Below are 19,823 nucleotides of genomic sequence, written 5' to 3'. Positions count from 1 at the left end.
CCCAAACACACGGTAGGGACTCAGTCACTTGAGCCATCACCCAGGGTCTGCACTGGCAGGAAACCAGAATTGGGAGCCACAGTCCTAACTGGACCCAGGCATTCAGATGTGGGATGGAGGCAGCTCAAACAGATGTCTTAATGGTCAGGCCAAATGCCTGATCCTAGCTCTTTTGCTGATTAACAAACCAAAGCACAGACCTTAATCCGTTGGCCCTCTTCCTCTCCCACCTCACTGAACTTTTAATATATGGTGATTCCTATTAAGAAGTGGATTTGTTATATCGTGCTAAAGAACTTTGCCTTTAGCATAAGGTATGTCAAACAGGACAGTTAATTCTATCACATAGGAAGTCCTTTCAGTAGTCAATACAATAAAATGTGATAATAATAACATCATTGTCTGATAAGGATGACACTTGTCCTTTTAAAATCATCATGCCAGCCTTTCTTAAGTACTGTCTTTCAATCATCAGGATAGCTTTCAAGCTTTATCACTGGACTGAAGGCAGCTCAGTAATCCTACTCCTTTTTCATATCCTGCCTTTATTTGCTAATTTCATCAAACTGTTTACAGTCTCTACTGGTAAGTCCTTATTAAAATATACACACTCAGGTTGGACTGCACACAAAAAGGCAGAAGAAGCTGGTGTGATGGAAGACAGCTGTTCATGAGGGGTTCAAGAGGTCCAGGTTCAATTTCCAGTTCAGTTCTCTTACAAAAGTCATTTAGCTTCTTGTTGATGCTGATTTATTATCAGTATAATAAGGAAACACTACTTGTTCTACTTCTCATATTGCATCAAATGCAATAATAATTAGAAATGGATGAAGAGTTAAAAGCAAGAGTCTCCTTGAGCATGTCCCGAATTGCACATCTCTTCCCTCTCTTATTCCCACTCTTATATTTAACGGCGATCACTTTTCAGTTAAGTTTCAGCACTTCAGAAGAATTGTGCATTGATTACAGTATTCAACCAAAAGTATTAAGTAGAACAAACAAAAAAAATACTAAGAGGGATAACATATTAAGTTGACTTACCTCAAACGGTAGAGTTAGAAACATACCAGGGGATTCCAATTCAATCCCATCAAGGTGGCATGTACCAATGACATCTCACTAGTCCCAGTGATCAATTTCTGTTCACAATTGATCATAATGATAGGACTAAGAACCAAAGGGATCACATAAACAAGAATAGTGTCTGCAAATACCAGCTGATAGAATCAAAAAGGGAGAGAATGATCCAATATGGGAAGCGAGATACACAGCAGACTCATAGAATGGCAGATGTCCTAAACAGCACTCTGGCCTCAGAATCAGCCCTTAAGGCATGCGGATCCGGCTGAAAAGCCCATGAGAGTATTTCAGGCATGGAAAGCCAAAATACTCTGGGGAAAAAAAAAAAAACCTAAATGAAAGATCTCCACGAGTGAGATCCCAGTGGAAAGAACAGGTCATCAAAGAAGGAGGTACCTTTCTCTGAAGGGAGGAGAGAACTTCCACTTTGACCATGGCCTTGTCTAAATACGATCAGAGTCAGTGAACTCAGGGGGCTTCCATAGCCTTGGCAGCTCATGACAAGAGCCTAGGGTGATTACTGATGCCATAAACAAGAGTGTCAATTTGTTAAGTCAACAATAGGAGTCACTGTGCACTTAATCCTCATGTAGGATCTTTGTCCTTAGTGTGCTGTACATTGAGTTTTAATGCTATAACTAGTACTCAAACAGTATTTTTCACTTTATGTTTCTGTGTGGGAGCAAACTGTTGAAATCTTTACTTAATGTATGCTAAACTGATCTTCTGTATATAAAGAGAATCGAAAATGAATCTTGATGTGAATGGAAGGGGAGAGGGAGTGGGAAAGGGGAGGGTTGCGGGTGGGAGGGATGTTATGGGGGGGAAGCCATTGTAATCCATAAGCTGTACTTTGGAAATTTATATTCATTAAATAAAAGTTAAAAAAAAAAAAAGCAAGAGTCTCCAATCCACTTTCATGAATTCCCTTCCTTTTCCCCAAAGCCCATTCTTTTTTTTTTTTTTTTTTTTTTTAGACGGGCAGAGTGGACAGTGAGAGAGAGAGAGAGAGACAGAGAGAAAAGTCTTCCTTTGCCGTTGGTTCACCCTCCAATGGCCGCCGTGGCCAGCGCGCTGCAGACAGCGCACCGTGCTGATCCGAAGGCAGGAGCCAGGTGCTTCTCCTGGTCTCCCATGGGGTGCAGGGCCCAAGCACTTGGGCCATCCTCCACTGCACTCCCTGACCACAGCAGAGAGCTGGCCTGGAAGAGGGGCAACCGGGACAGAATCTGGCGCCCCGACCGGGACTAGAACCCAGTATGCCTGCACCGCAAGGCGGAGGATTAGCCTAGTGAGCCGCAGTGCCGGCCCCCAAAGCCCATTCTTAACATGACATCCACCCATTCAAAGCCTCACAGACTGTGCTATCCAACTTGGGTCTCCTAGACTCTAGACTCCTATCTCCCACCAATATTTACCTGTTTTGGGCTTTTTTCCTAGATACTAATTTTTGCTAGGAAAAAAGTTATAAAGAGGGGTTACATTTACTGAATATTCATTACATGGTCATCACATGGCAATTGTACAGCTTTTACTGTGACGACTTCTGTATCATATTCTTCCCATTTTCCCTCAACTTGCCATGCAAAGACCTTCATATACATTTTTCTCATTGAATCTTTATTACAAACCCATGCAGTGAAGTCTATTATTAGTTTAGCTTACTATTGAGGAACCTGAGAGTTGGATCATGCAGCCAAGTCGTAGCAGTGCTAGACTTTCTCTCAGAAATTGCTCCCTTAACTACTCTGCTCCATTGCTTCTCCTAGATGCAGAACTAACATAATGAACAAAAGGTCACTGATGTATTCCTTTTTAACATGCCTTTTTTAATTGGTGTATAATTATACATATTCATAGAATACAATGTAACACATGTATATCATGTATAATGATGAAATAGGAGTGATTAGCCTCCCATTTCCTTAAACATTTATCATTTCTTTGTGTTGGGAATCTTGAAGTCCTCTTTCCTAACTCATAGCATGCTTGAATAATCATAGAGTCTGAAATTGGAATATCACCTACTTTAACCATCCCTCCAACCCTTCTACCTTCTTTATGTCACAATCTTCCTTCTGCTTAAATAACACAAATTATGGATGAATACCATGTCTAAAAAAAGGAATCCCCTCACCTTCAGATAGCAGTATTGGAAAGATCTTTATAGCAAGCAAAAATCTTTCTTCCTCTAGAGCCCTTTTGCCAATCTTAATTTTACCTGACATCTTTATTGAAAGAATGTAACTTAAATATTACAGATAATAAATCCCATAATAATCTCTTCTCCTTGACAAAGTACTTAGTACACCTTGACCATGTTGGTGACTCTCAAATTAAAGCACTTTGAGTCTTACGCATTTTATGCAAACCCTGGGCATTCTCTGCCACTGAGCAAAGAGCAGAGCTCCAACCTTCATTGGTGTGGATCCTCTTTCTATGAATGGTATCTAAGATACTATCAAGAGTGTCTGTGTATGTAGGAGGGGGAGCAGAACCATATCATGCTTTTAACTCATATAGGATTTCATACTTCATCAACGTTTCTACAAGTTTTGCTCCCTCCTCTATTTACTGCTAATTGAAATTGACCATGTTGGAATTGGGCCATCTTTCTAGAACAATGGTTCTAACTGGGGCTGCATATTGGAATCACTTTGGGAGCTTTAAAAAAACATTGATCCCTGGGTTGTACCCTCACAGATTCTAATTTATTTTGGGTGGCAGGTGGCCTCAGTTTGAGGGTTTATATCTGCTTGAGTCTTTCTATATATTTATTATTTCATCTTGATAACATCTATAAACCTAATGACTAGGTCACCAATGTTTGCACCAAGTCATTGTGTGAGAAGTTAGAAGGGTTAAAAGGCAGTTAGGGGCCTGCGCCGCAGCTCACTAGGCTAATCCTCCGCCTTACGGTGCTGGCACACCGGGTTCTAGTCCCGGTTGGGGTGCCAGATTCTGTCCCGGTTGCCCCTCTTCCAGGCCAGCTCTCTGCTGTGGCCCGGGATAGCAGTGGAGGATGGCCCAAGTACTTGGGCCCTGCACCCCATGGGAGACCAGGATAAGTACCTGGCTCCTGCCATCAGATCAACGTGGTGCACCGGCCGCAGCAGCCATTGGAGGGTGAACCAACGGCAAAGGAAGACCTTTCTCTCTGTCTCTCTCTCTCACTGTCCACTCTGCCTGTCAAAAAAAAAAAAAAAAAAATGCAGTTAGGAAAGCCACCTGTGGGAATTAGGAACCAGGTGTTCCTTATTGATGTTGAACCCTAACATCAGCTGATTAGACCAAAGACATGATTCCAAGAAAATGAAAATATTGATAGTTAGGAACACAATGGGTTCCATACCCACAGGTACCTATATGAGAAGCTAGGCTCTGGCATCACACCAGAGCATACCACAAAGCTGCATGTCTCAAGCGCTTAGCGACTGATCAAGTAGACATAACCTGCCTTAATTAGTCAGGTCAACAATATTTTCCAACTGTCATATCTTCCAGGTGGTTGAAATGGTAATGTTTGTTAATTGGTCAGGAACCAGGAGTGCTTTACAAGAGACAAAGAAAAAAACAAAGCAGACCCTTGACTATCAAAACTATGTAGAAGACTTGATCAACTGATAAGCACTCTCTATATACGCTCTCAATACTCAAGACCTTGACAAATCCTCCCTTAAGGACCCCTCCTGGCAAGCAGGAGTCTCTATTTCTCAATAAAATCTACTTTCACTTGCTTTCCTTGCCCCTCCCTTATTGTCTGCATCATAATTCTTCATTGCTATGAGACAAAGAACCAACTCTGAACTCCTGCAACAATTGTACAGTTGTGGAGCCTCATCTTAAGTTACTATACACTTGGGATGTAGGCCTATTCAACCAGCTATAAATTCAAGTAACATCACCGTTCAGTCCATAAATTCCTGTTTTGTTCACAGTACAATGTCAAGGAAAATTTTGTTAAATGTCTTACAAAGAACTATTATGGGACAGCAATCAAAAACATGGATTCTGGAGCCCCACCATGAGGTTCAAATCCCAGCAGAGCTATCTAGATGATTCTGATTACTTAAGCTATGTTTTCTATAATTCAGTTTATCCAGCACTTATTTATGGAGTTATTATAAGAATTAAACAAGTATAAATGAGTTTATATGTGTAAAGAGTGTGGCATACAGTTAAAGTTACCTATCACTGTTGTTACTACTAAGTCCTTTTTACACACAACCTATTGCATTCCTTCTGTTAAAAAAAAACGGTAAAATTTGCTGGGTCTGATTCTGGTTAAATCGATTGCAGCTGAAGCAAAAGATGGATGTTACAGGACATTGCCAAGCCATTTCTATTTTCTCTTTAGCCCAATTAAAACATGAGTCACAACCCATTAAAAGATTTCTAACTACTACAGTGGTGGCATCCACTGCTTACTTCCCTTACTCTACACAGAAGTAGTTGTGTGTCTAAATTACATTAAATCTGAAAACTCAAATGAGACAAGAGTTAATTAATTTATTACAAACATCTTACCAACTGTGCAATAGCAAATATACAAAAAGAGAAATACCAGGAAGAGGTGTGTCTGTGAATTCATTTCTGAATCTGCTTACTCCTGGATATTTGATAATTTCTTCAAAGTTCAGGCTGCCCTTTCCCCATGCTCCCCTAAATTCTTGATTAAAGAAATACCCACTTTAATTCGCTAGAAGAAAAAAAAAAGATCTAGATGTAGTCACTCCTCTTATCATCTTCTTAAAAACTAACACTAATGGAGAGTGAATCAGAGAAAAAATAGAACTGGCATTACCACAGATCTCCAAGTGAAATTCACACGCTAAGTTTGAAATGTCAGCACTAAGATGTTTGGTCAAATGCCCCAGTGGTGTTACAGACTCTCTGGAAAAGACTAGACGATGGAAGGCTCCTCACCTCTGACAGCTGAGGTATTCCCTGGAGGAGGCATCTGTTTCTTATTCAATTGCCATTTGCCAAGAAAATATTGCTGGTGAGCAAACACTCTGAGTCTGATTTAAGCTGCTAAAACAGAATACCTGAGACTGGGTAATTTATTACAAAGCGGAGAGTTTTATTTCTTACAGTTCTGAAGGCTAGAAGTCTGAGATCAGGGCCCTGTATCTGGCAAGGGCCTTCTTGCTCCATCACAACACAGAGAATGCATCACACGGTGAGAGAGAGCAGGAGAGAGATGGACCTCAGCCCCAAGCCCTTTATAAGTGGCATTAGTCCAAAACACTTCTCATTAAGGCCCACCTCTCAACACTGTTGCATCAGGGATTAATTTTACAACACATGAATTTTTAAACCACAGCAAGCACCTTTAAGGAAACTAAAGGAGAGTCTTCGAAATTAACAAATTTAACTTCATCACCTTTCCCCAAAATTTGTGGGTAATTTCAAAGAGAAACAAATGTTTTTCAAAAATATTCAGTGAACCTGGTTGCTCCTCTTTCAGTCCAGCTCTCTGCTGTGGCCCGGGAAAGCAGTGGAGGATGGCCCAAGTACTTGGGCGCCTGCACCCGCACGGGAGACCAGGAGGAAGCACTTGGCTCCTGGCTTTGGATCAGCGCAGCGCACCAGCTGTAGCGGCCATTTTGGGGGTGAACCAACGGAAGGAAGACTTTTCTATCTGTCTCTCTCTCTCTGTCTAACTCTGCCTGTCAAAAAAAATATTCAGTGGGTTTTTAAAAGATTTATTTTATTTATTTGAAAGGCAGAGTTACAGAGAAAGATGGGAGAAACAGAGAGAGACAGAGGGATCTTCCATCTGCTGGTTCACTCCTCAAATGGCTACAATGACCAGAGCTGGGCCAGAAACTTCATCTGGGTCTCCCACGTGGGTGCAGGGGCCCACGCACTTGGCCATCTTCTGCTGATTTCCTAGGTGCATTAGCAGGGAGCTGGATTGAAGTCCAGCAGCTGGGAAATGAACCGATGCCCATACTGAATGTCAGCATTGCAGGCAGCAGTTTTTTTCGCTACTCTACAATGCCGGCCCTGGTATTAAATGGTTTGAAATTCAGATTATGGGCCGGAGCCGAGGCTCAATAAGCTAATCCTCTGCCTTGCGGCACTGGCACACCGGGTTCTAGTCCCGGTTGGGGTGCCAGATTCTGTCCCGGTTGCCCCTCTTCCAGGCCAGCTCTCTGCTGTGGCCAGGGAGTGCAGTGGAGGATGGCCCAAGTGCTTGGGCCCTGCACCCCATGGGAGACCAGGAGAAGCACCTGGCTCCTGCCTTCGGATCAGCGTGGTGCGGCAGCTGTGGCGGCCATTGGAGGGTGAACCAACGGCAAAAAGCAAGACCTTTCTCTCTGTCTCTCTCACTGTCCACTCTACCTGTCAAAATAAATAAATAAGAAATTCAGATTATGAACTCACATTGATATTTTGCCATTAAAAAAAATACCACACAGCCAACTAGAACTGCAGTAAGTAGTAGACACTGGAGCCAACCTGGGGACTGGTTTATTTATTTAAGGTGATGAGGAATCAGAATCTTTTCCAAAAACCAGGGTTTACATACAAGAATAGATCATCAGTATCATCTTCTGCAATTAAAAGAAATAATGCATAACAAAGAAACACTTTTGATCAGGCAAAAATAGAAAACAGACTGCTAAAGAGTAGAGAGGAGACAGAAAGGTCTAAAATAATCTAATCAATGAGAGAGATGAGTATATGTTAATACATGGGAGAAACAGAATTAAATAAGAATTTATCCTATAAGTCAATGGATACTAAGAAATGAACTGGTTTCTTGAGTGAGGGAGGGAGGAACATTTAATTCGAAGACATATGGCTTGCTGAACAGAACTTTATTCAGATGGTAGAGCTCATCCATTCCCGAAACTCAGGTTAACTCTACCACTCATATTCAACAAGCCAATTTGGGCTCAAAATAAGCTTCCTGATTTGACATGAAGGACAAAGCGGGTGGCACTTCAGACGAAGAACAAAAAGGTGAAGGTACGGAAATCTCTCCCATCATCTTCTTCTCTACATTACTGATGAACTGATTACAAGGTTTCCTAGCATAAAATTGCATTCCAATGTATGTGTTTCACTTTCCTTCATTTTTTTTCTCATTTGGAGATTCAAATTGTACACTAATGTCTAGTCACTTCTGTTGGAGTGGAGGTGGGTGGATATTAGGAAAGGAGGAGAAGGTAAGGCAGGAAGATTGAGTGAGCAAAGATGTTTTGCAATGCAGACTTAAGTTAGATCAAGAGTTTCAGAACAGAGTTGCTTTTTTCTCCTGTAAGCAGGTTGCTCAATGTGGGAGAGTGACATTGACAGTTAGGTCACAATGTTCTGCTCTGTTCTAGGGTGGTTAAAATTGTGGTAGCTCAGGGCTGGGAACAGGGATTTGATTAAACAGTTTAGCATGTGTACAATGAGTATTGCATTAATATGTTATAAAGTTGTTACAAGAATTCAATAAAAATCTGCCTATAAATATTTAGACATGAGGCAATACTGGGCACATAATAAATATTACCCCTTCTACTTTACTCAGCTACAGTGAGTTGAATCATTAAGGATTCCTCAGATTTTCTAAGGCAAGTCTGCAAGTTTCTCTGCCTTTCTGAGAAATTGAGGGAGTAGTGGTCAAAAATTGAGTTCTAAAGTCAAAAAGGCAATGGACTTTCAAATAAAGGTCAAGGGGATGGTGTTATGGTGTGGTAGGTTAAGCCTCCACCTGCAGCACTAGCAGCCCAATAGGCACCACTTTGTGCCCCAGCTGCTCCTCTTCTGATCCAGCTCTCTGATGGTGGCCCGGGAAAGTGCTTGGGCCCCTGCACCCAGGTGAGAGATCTGGAAGAAGCTCCTGACTCCTGGCTTTGGATCAGCCCAGCTCCAGTCATTTTGCAGCCATCTGGGGAGTAAATCAGTGGATGGAGGAACTCTTTCACTGTCTCACCCTCACTCTGTCTACTGACAAATAAAAAAAAGAATTAAAAAAACAAATTCAAGAGAGGTAGGGAAGACGACACTGAGGGAAAGATATCTCATTACACATCTTAACTACAACAAAATGAAATTAATTTATAAATTTAATTTATAAGCCTGTTAAGGCAGAAAAACTGTAAAAGCATTCTAGTTGCAAGGGTTAACTACTGGAAATTAATTGTGTGATACTCATCATTATTTATTTAAAGTGTTGTCAATGCTATTATTTAATGTCCCACTTTTATTGTTTTATCTCAGTAATTGTAGGTTTTCATATACTTGTTAATGATTTGCACATCACCATCCTATTTTTAATGTTAAGATTCTTTTTTTTTTTTTTTTGACAGGCAGAGTGGACAGTGAGAGAGAGAGAGAACGAAAAGTCTCCCTTTACCGTTGGTTCACCCTCCAATGGCTGCTGCAGCTGATGCGCTGTGGCTGGCGCACCACGCTGATCTGATGGCAGGAGCCAGGTGCTTCTCCTGGTCTCCCGTGTGGGTGCAGGGCCCAAGGACTTGGGCCATCCTCCACTGCACTCCCGGGCCACAGCAGAGAGCTGGACTGGAAGAGGTGCAACCGGGACAGAATCCGGTGTACCAGCACCACAGGCAGAGGATTAGTCTATTGAGCCGCGGCACAGGCCAATATTAAGATTCCTCTTTAGTTAGAAACATACCAGGGGACTCCAATTTAATCCCATCAAGGTGGCATGTACCAATGCCATCTCACTAGTCCAAGTGATCAATTTCAGTTCGCAATTGATCATAATGAAAGGACTAAGAGTCAAAGGGAGCACATAAGCAAGTCTAGTACCTGCTAACACTAACCGATAGAATAAATAAAGGGGAGAGTGATCCAACATGGGAAGTGAGATACTCAGCAGACTCATAGAATGGCAGATGCCCTAAATAGCACTCTGGCCTCAGAATCAGCCCTAAAGGCATTCAGATCTGGCTGAAAAGCCCATGAGAGTATTTCAGGCATGGAAAGCCAAGACACTCTGGCAAAAGATCTCTGTGAGTGAGATCTCAGTGGAAAGAACAGGTCTTCAAAGAAGGAGGTACCTTTCTCTGAAGGGAGGAGAGAACCTCCACTTTGACTATGACCTTGTCTAAACAAGATAAGAGTCGGAGAACTCAAGGGGCTTCCATAGCCTTGGAAACTCATGACTGGAGCATAGGGAGATTACTGATGCCATAGACAGGAGTGTCAATTGGTAAAGTCAACAACAGGAGTCACTGTGCACTTACTCCTCATGTAGGATCTCTGTCCTTAATGTGCTGTGCATTGAGATTTAATGCTATAATGAGTACTCAAATAATATATTTCACTTTGTGTTTCTATGGGGGTGCAAACTGTTGAAATCTTTACTTAATGCATACTAAACTGATCCTCTGTAAAAAAAAAAAAAAAAAGAAAAGAAAAGAAAAGAAAAGAAACTATCAACTCCCAACTTGACTCTCACTGGGATTAAACATGACAATAGGTCTGATCTGATTTCATCATCATTAAAAAAAATCATCTATTATTTTTCACTTTATGTTTCTGTGTGGGAGCAAACTGTTGAAATCCTTACTTAATGTATACTAAGCTGATCTTCTGTATATTAAGATAATCGAAAATGAATCTTGATGTGAATGGAAGGGGAGAGGGAGTGGGAAAGGGGAGGGATGTGGGTGGGACGGTATGGGGGGGAAGCCATAGTAATCCATTATTCGTACTTTGGAAACGTATATTCATTAAATAAAAGTTAAAAAAAAAAAAAATTAAGATTCCTAAAAGGTAACTTTCTCACTATAGGCGTTTCTAGGCATAAACCCTCAGTAGAACATGTTTTAGAGAAATACTAAGGATCCATTTTGGCTTTGGTGGAACAAATTTTCTAGAGCATTACTGGAGACTCTCTTATCTAGAAAGTAGGTAAAGTTGCCAGATTAAACATGAGATATCCAATCAAATATGAATTTTAGTAAATTATGTAAGTATGCTGCAAATGTTGCCTGGGACATACTAATACGGAGGAAAAAAATGAGTTTTAGCTCAAATTAAAATGTAACTAGGAGGTCTGTATATTTTTATTTCCTAAATCTGATAAGAGTAAAACTAAGGCCAGTGCTGCGGCTCACTAGGCTAATCCTCCACCTTGTGGCGCCGGCACACCGGGTTCTAGTCCTGGTCGGGGCGCCGCATTCTGTCCCGGTTGCCCCTCTTCCAGTCCAGCTCTCTGCTGTGGCCCGGGAGTGCAGTGGAGGATGGCCCAAGTACTTGGGCCCTGCACCCCACGGGAGACCAGGAGAAGCACCTGGCTCCTGTCATCGGATCAGTGCGGTGCGCCAGCCGCAGCGCACCGGCCATTGGAGGGTGAACCAACGGCAAAGGAAGACCTTTCTCTCTCTCTCTCTCTCTCTCTCTCTCTCACTGTCCACTCTGCCTGTCAAAAAAAAAAAAAAAAAAAAAAAAAAAAAAAGAGTAAAACTAAGCCTTCCTAGCTCATTAATTGTAAATGAAAACGGAAGTCAGTGAAAAGAGTAAGAAATAAAGGTTTGAGGCAAGATCTGTTTTCATTAAAATATAATCACCTCAGCAACATAGCCCAAAACAAACTACACAGAGCCGGTGCTGTGGCACAGTAGGTTAATCCTCTGACTTGGCGCCGGCATCCCAGATGGGCGCTGCTTCTAGTCCCCACTGCTCCTCTTCCAACCCAGCTCTCTGCTATGGTCTGGGAAAGCAGAAGATGGCCAAAGTACTTGGGCCTCTGCATCCGTGTGGGAGACCTGGAAGAAGCTCCTGGCTTCAGATCAGCGCAGCTCCGGCCATTGCGGGAGTGAACCAGCGGAAGGAAGACCTTTCTCTCTGTCTCCTCTCTCTCTTTCTCACTGTCTGTAACTCTACCCTCAAATAAATAAATAAAATCAAAAAAAAAAAAAAAACTACATAAGGCAGCATTGTGGTTATGCTGCCACTTGGGCAGTCTCCATCCAATATCAGGGTGCCAGTTCTAGTCCTGGCACCTCCTCTTTCCAATCCAGCTTCTGGTAATGCACCAGGCCAAGATAGAAGATGGTAGTCCAGGTGTGTGGGAGACCCAGATGGAGTTCCTGGTCCCTGAGTTTGGCTTGGCCAAGCCCTGAGTACTGAGGACATCTGGGGAACGAACCAGTAGATGGAAGATATTTCTCCCTGTCTGACTTTCAAAATACATACATATTTTTAAGATATATGATATCTTTAAAAAATAACAAATTACAAGCACTTATAAATTATCCACACTAATTACTGAACATATACAATTGGGAAAGTCCAAAGAACTTGGAATGTACTCTGATTTTGCAATCATGTTTCTCAACTAAAACAGATTTACTACGCCTGCTATATTTCATAATTGTTTTTAATATCTACTAATTGCTATCCTTTGATGTAAAAGTGAAGACTTAAATAAGTTGCTAAAGTTCATGAGATTCTCACCTTCATGACTCCTAAAATCTACTTTTTTGAAAGAGAAATTGCTACTAAAACTTCAGCCAAATAGTCCGAATTATCTATCCTTTTCTTCCTCTGAGTGAATTTTTTATGTTCTATGTAATATGACATGTTTCACTCTGCTAAGAGAATTCTGACATCCTACAACTTCTTTAAAGGTTTTTCATTTAGTAAACATGCTACATCATCATTAATTTCAAAGAGAAAATTTCACTGTCCTCTAACCTAATTCTCAACCCACAAACCCAATTTATTTCATGAGCTTAGGGGAAGTGATAAATATGAAATATTTATTCATTAGTTGAAATCTAATTCAAAGTTCCCCTGACAATCTGATGATGACTTGTGACATGACATTCCCAAAAGAACAGAAGAAAAATACGCCATTTAAAATTGTGCTTCATCTAAACACAATTTTTTTCCTAATTATAATGGCAGGTGTTATACCCCTGCATTTCAGTAATAATATTTTATCTTGAATCTGTACTCATGTGTATTCACTTAACTGAGGAAAAGACCCAAGGAATAGCAAGAAAAAACCTTTATGTTCAAGATTTTAGGGATGTTTTTGTCATATTGTCATGCTAACATGAGAGAAAAACTACATTAAAACCATTCCAACATGTACCCTACTACACATAAATATCCATTACCACCGTGCAAAGCATAAGCACAGGAATAAGTACTCCACTAAATGTTCTGGTCATTTTGATCACCTCTGTTTTAAAATGCATTACGACCAGCACAACTTTCAACAAGGGTTATTATTTTCTGATAGAAAAAAGGCTACGAAAGCATTCCTACCACATTTACATGTGCATTTCATCTATTATTATCCTGTGGAAACAAATAAAAATTGCATTCAATAGTTCTATTATTTTAGCATTTGAGAGCTTTTGCATTTTGAGATCAAACAACTGCATAGAAAGTAACATTTTTCAAATTTTAACGTGTCCTCAGACTGCTTTAATTTTACTCCTTACCTCACCTTGCTCATACCACACTTGTGTGCATATCCAGTATCAAATGTAAAAAAGCCTTTCGCTATCTCCAACACTGCTCTAGGATGCATTAATAGACAAGCAGGGAAGAGTAATGATCAACTGCACAGCGTGGTCAGCATGAATCGGGAGGTTTTCTACAAATACATTGTGAAGAGATGAATAGTTTACATTTCAGAGTGTAGCTATTCTGAAGTCACATGTCAGGAAATTTCCACAGTGGTAGATGTTAGCAATTTAAAAAATGTGTAGGACCAAGGCTAAACAACAGAAAGGAACTTTGAAGAAATGACAATGCATTTAGAGAGCAGACTAGGTTAAAGGTAAGAGTATCTTCTTGAGGATCTAATTAGGTCTCCTCAACTCCCCACTTCAAAAAAACAATCTAGAGATAGAGACACCTTGGCAGAAGCTATCAGCATGGACAGAACACTGAAATACTGGCAGTGAACCATAATTTGACCATTACCATAAAAAGAGCTGCTAAATGAGAAACCATGTGCTCAGTATAAAACTAATTTCATGCTTTCAAAAGCACACAGTGGCTTCTAGCAAGATAGTGGCCCTGGGACTTGCCGAGACAGATTGGCAAACACAAATGGTTTGCTCCTGATGCGTCTGCTTAGCCAAGCTTTACATGTACTGGCAGTAAACGGGGTTCTCAAGTCTTCTGTCAAACAAATGCACACTTATCTGTAACTTTAAAGCTGAAAGCTATAAAATAGCTGCCTCAAATAAATTTAGCAAGAGAAACACATACACATATATACACACCCCATGTGCCATGTTAACTCCCAATCAAATAAAAATAGATTCTTCTGCAGACCTAACATACCAGACAGACACCAAATAAGCATCATGTCATTTGAATGGATCATAACCCTCACATTCCCTTCTTGTTTAGAACAGCTCCTCGTCACACAGGAATCAGAGTTGAGCAGAGCCTCAGCGGTAGGAGCCATCTATCTGGAGGCTAACTTTGAGCTTGCCCTTACCTAGTTTGCTTTCAGATATCCTATACTTACAACGGTACATCAGACCTTTCTAAGCACGATTATCTAGTAATTGAACTTCTCCTGGTGAGAGCCAGTACTTTATTTACATTTAAATGGTAAAATCTGCTACAGTGAAAGCATCACATCAAATTAAAACATGTTTTATGAAGAAATGCTGTTAATTTCCTCCCCTCATTTGACACACCATCACTAGAAATCAATTACTGTTGGTTGTCCACTGCATGACAGGTCGTAACTTTTAATTATTAATAACAAGCTTAACAAGGTGTCAGCTCCAGTATGTAATCCATTTCATCTACTTTCTTAGTTATCTCATAAACATGACTCGTTTCCTCCCATATATTTTTCATGTCAAAGATTTTACATAAAGTGCATTTAGTTTGTAGCCTTTTTATATGCCTGAAGCACATAATAACACTGCTAATTGCCTGCTTCCAGTAATGATAGCAAATCACATCATATCACTGACTAGTTCTGAATGTTTAAAATGCAAAGGAAGTCACCTACTGGTAAGATGTCCCCGGCACACAGCTAGCACAGAAATAAAAGGAGACTGATCTCCCACTGAAGGAGTTACATTCCCATAAAATTAAAGCATCAGATATTTGCTCTTCAGTTATGCCCCTTCAGATGTGTCAGCACAATGTGATAAAACACAATTGATGACTCCACGGGATTCAGCACAACGCACGCAAGAGTCTGTTCTGACATCCCAGATCCCAGCATCCAAGTTTTAGAATAAAAATGCTCACCTCTGCTAGGAAGTCCAGTCCACATCCTGGCAGGGCTTTCGCCAGCTTCAAGAACAACCAACTCAGATAAACAAAACTTCCAGCATATGACCAGGGTAACGCACAGTGCTACCGAGACTTGGCTCCAGCCCTGATTATCTGTGTGACAGCACCACGTTATATCAGTGCCGCTCCAAACCTTCCCAGTTGCTGGCTTATTGCACTGCTCATTGAAAATCCTTTACACGCTGGCAACATTTTAGGGAAGGACAGGCACACTCTGAGTCATTTGTAAAGAAAGCAGAGCAATTTCAATTCTATATCTCCACGCGTGCTGAAACCAGAAGCACTGTCAACGTACAAGTCTGAGGTGGATTTATGCCGAGAAACAGGCAACCTAAGCCTTCATTATCAATGCATGAAATCAGCCACTGTGATCAAATTCAAGCAAACCACGAAAAGAATATAATTATGAAAGGCTCCACAGATTTAGCACCAAACCTTGTGGAATGAAGAATCTTCTATCGAAATTGTGTAAATGTTAAAAATAGCTCTGGCTTTTCAACAATGAGCAGGAATACAGAGAAGAAATCAGTAGTCTATATAATAAGGACTTATCATAAAGGCTGCAAAAACCAGCATAGTTGTAGGTTCCTTGGACTTCCCTACAGACAAATGAAATCATTAGAGGCTGTTACAAATACCCACCTCCCAAACACCATATATTTGACACAGATGACTATTAAAAAGCAAGTTAAATATCCTTTAACTCCCAAGTGCCTGTCTATAAATGAAAATAATGATAACAATAAATATGTGAAGGGCTATGCTAATACTAGGGCAAAGCAGTGTCAATTTTACTCCAAGACAAGTAATTAGATGATAAAGATTTCAATGTAATATGTGTGACAAAAATATAAACATTCAAGATAGAGGATATTTTCAACAACATAATGTTGGCTTGTTATTGAAAGAAAATAATCTATGACACATACATTTCTACCCCAGCCATCCCCAAATCTAAACCTTTACCTTTTACCATCCTTCCTCTTTTGTTACTAACACATGAATTGAAAAATCCAGGGACGCAGTCTTATCCCAGAAAGTAGCAGCTATGATTTTGAGATTTCAAAATATAGACATCTGACGTGTGCATGCAAAGCGCAAAGCAAAAAGGGCATAGAACATTTATCAAAAATCACAAACATAACTTGAAGAAATTCCTAGCAGGCAGCAGTAGCAAAGAACACATTTAAGTTCCATTCAAATTTTCAAAAAGACTTTTAGGTTCTCATTCAGACTCTAAACACAGAGCAAATAAGGATCAAATCAAGGCAATTTCTATAAACAACGGGGCTCAATTCTAGTTATACTACTAGCACACTCAGTTCTCAAATATCTGTGTAAAAATAGTGTACATTTACATAACAGAATATTTTGGCATAACACAACACAGCACTCAAATGGGTATCCTACATGTAGAGTTGACTCTTTCTAGGCTGCTAAGCACACACTTTCTTGGAGACAGAGACACAGGCAACCTGTGTCTGCATGTGCCTGTGTACATATATCCACATCATCCTTTAAAGCCACTTTTGCCACCTAAATTCCACTTGTTTTGTGCTTCACAAAGCCCCTAGGGCAACACCTGAACACATCATGAGAAATGGTATGGGCATCACTGATTCAGCAATTGCTCAGTCCTCTGCTCTCCCCAACCCACAACTCTCCAGATCTTAGAAAATTGTTTATAAGAGACAGTGTATTCAAAACCCCTTTATTTTAACTGCATATGAAGCTTCCTGGTACTAAGATAAAAGTTTAAAGTAAAATTGCAACATTGGATTATATGTTCTCAATTCATTATCTCAAATCCTTAGTGCCTGATGCATTTCAGAATTCCAATGTTTTCAGATTTTAGAAAGGTAATATTCTTTATATACTATGAATTATATAACACCACTAGTGTGGGTCTATAGTCGGATACATTAACATTTCTGTAGTACAACATGTGTATATTCATTCTAAATGGAATAAATAAAGACTATAATTAACCTCACATCAGTTCAGGTCAGGTTTTTCCATCAATATCAATTATAAAACCTTTGGGTTTTCAGAGCTTCTTGGATTTCAGGAGTTGCAGCCAAAGTTCATTTAAACTATTATCAAGTTATAAATTGGGAAACGATGCTTAAGCTAGTGTCCTCTTGTTAGGGCAATAGATTTGAAGGGTAGCTTTTAAGGGATGGGGGAAAAAAAGGAGAAAAGGTGGTATTAAGGCTGGGACACAAAGCAGGGCAGAAATGTGGCAATAATGCAAAATGACAAAATTGGGGCATGGTAATGGAAGGCAAGAAGAATAATCCATTCAGGATTACTGACTCTAAAAATCAAACAAAACACAGTAACACCAATCACTGATCAACCACGTTATACCCACTAGTTCAAAGGCATTTGACACACATTTTTAAAACAATCTACCTTAATTTTCAAAAAGAAAATTTTAAAGGAAGATTGTATTTTCAGAGGGAGGCATTAAACACTGGGTTTTCTCATTGTACCCAAAAGCAAAATATCCAGGATATTAAACATCACACATGATATTGCCAAAAGCAAAATATAAGCTTCACCTTACGAAGCAAAGGTCTCTATTTTATCACGTGTAGAAAAACATAGTAACATTCTTTACCATCAATATGAAAACTGTTTAATTATAAACCTTGCTTTTAAATATTCCCAAGAGACATGAATATTATATTGTATTTACTTGAAGTGTTTCTGATGAATACATTTACAAAATACTTTATAAAAATGAGTGTATCAAAGAACTTTAACATAAATAATAAGGCTGGATTTTTTTAACTTTTATTTAATAAATATAAATTTCCAAAGTACAACTTTATGTTGTTGAAAATATCCTCTATCTTGAATGTTTATATTTTTGTCACACATATTACATAACCTCCCTCCCACCCACAACCATCCCATCTCCCACTCCCTCTCCCATTCCATTCACATCAAGATTCATTTTCAATTATCTTTATATACAGAAAATCAATTTAGTATATACTAAGTAAAGATTTCAACAGTTTGCACCCACACAGAAACACAAAATATAAAGTACTGTTTGGTTACTAGTTATACTGTTAATTCACAAAGTAGAACACATTAAGGACTGAGATCCTATATGGGGAGTAAATGCACAGTGACTCCTGTTGTTGATTCAACAATTGACACTCTTATTTATGGTGTCAGTAATCTCCCTAGGCTCTTGTCATGAGCTTCCAAGGTTATAGAAGCCTCTTGACTTCGCCAACTCTGATCTTATTTAGACAAAGTCATAGTCAAAGTGGAAGTTCTCTCCTCCCTTCAGAGAAAGGCACCTCTTTCTTTGATGGCCCATTCTTTCCGCTGGGATCTCACTCGTGGAGATCTTTCATTTAGGTCATTTTTTTTTCTTTTCTTTTTTTTTTTCTGCCACAGTGTCTTGGCTTTCCATGCCTGAGAAACTCTCATGGACTTTTTAGCTGGATCGAATGCCTTAAGGGCTGATTCTGAGGCCAGAGTGCTGTTAAGGACATCTTAAGGCTGGATTTAAGGCTGACAAGCATTCAGTCTTCTGAAAACATTTCCTGAGTGCCTTTTAGAGTCAGACCCAACTGCGGGAAGTCCTGGATGAGGCGATGTGAACATCACTCTCCTGCCTGCTGAGCAGAATGTGTAGCCATAATCTTCACATCCATAACACGTCAAAAAGTCATTCTCCTCATGAAGATGTAAACTGCATTCATGTATTTACTTATTCATTTGTTGACAGCACAACACAACTTTTCTTTAGCAACTAAAATGGTGTCCCGATGGAGTTACCGCGGCTTCTAAAAGTAACTGATTATCTGAAATGGTGGGTAACACCTCAAGGCCAAACCAAAATCCCCTAACACCCATTCCATCACATGCAAACGAGAACTAGGTAAACTCCTAGCACCTACAGGCCAACAGTCCTTGGACTGCAAGGCAGGCACCTCAGAGGGCAAGCTCTTAAGATGAATTCACAACAGGATGTGAATGTCTTCACACTCAGTCCATTAAAAAAATACAAAACACATCCTTTTTGTAAATTCTTTACATAGTTAGGAAAAGAGAAAACATGTTGGCCCAAGACCCAGCTAGAGACAAATCCTAAATTCTTTTTTTTTTTTTTTTTTTTTTGAACAGGCAGATTTAGACAGTGAGAGAGAAACAGAGAGACAAAGGTTATCCTTCCGTAAGTTCACCCCCCAAATGGCCGCTACGGCCAGCGCGCTGCAGCTGGCGCGTTGCGCCAATCTGAAGCCAGGAGCCAGGTGCTTCAGGTGCTTCCTCCTGGTCTCCCATGCGGGTGCAGGGCCCAAGCACTTGGGCCATCCTCCACTGCCTTCCCAGGCCACAGCAGAGAGCTGGACTGGAAGAGGGGAAACCGGAACAGAATCAGGCACCCCAACCGGGACTAGAACCCAGGGTGCTGGCGCTGCAGGCGGAGGATTAGCCAAGTGAGCCGTGGCACCGGC

The 19,823-nt window shown here is 40.4% G+C and overlaps 1 protein-coding gene across 8 annotated transcripts in view; it reads right to left on the bottom strand.

The window, feature by feature from the left end:
• ZNF385B (zinc finger protein 385B) overlaps positions 1 to 19,823 on the bottom strand; it is a 473,021-nt gene that overhangs the window by 323,097 nt on the left and 130,101 nt on the right. The window contains exon 1 of one of the 8 annotated variants that reach the window (XM_051849391.2): positions 15,298 to 18,067. The exons of 6 other annotated variants lie outside the window; for them this stretch is intronic. In XM_051849391.2, the coding sequence (XP_051705351.1) occupies positions 15,298 to 15,322 (25 nt within the window). In that variant the 5' untranslated portion in view covers positions 15,323 to 18,067. Of the gene's footprint in view, positions 1 to 15,297; positions 18,068 to 19,823 lie in introns of those variants that run through there. One more of the 8 variants, XM_051849395.2, reaches the window with a different exon arrangement.

This window comes from Oryctolagus cuniculus, chromosome 3 (genome assembly GCF_964237555.1).
Source record: "Oryctolagus cuniculus chromosome 3, mOryCun1.1, whole genome shotgun sequence".
NCBI classification, from domain to species: Eukaryota; Metazoa; Chordata; class Mammalia; order Lagomorpha; family Leporidae; genus Oryctolagus; species Oryctolagus cuniculus.
This window is presented reverse-complemented; position numbering and strand designations above follow the sequence as displayed.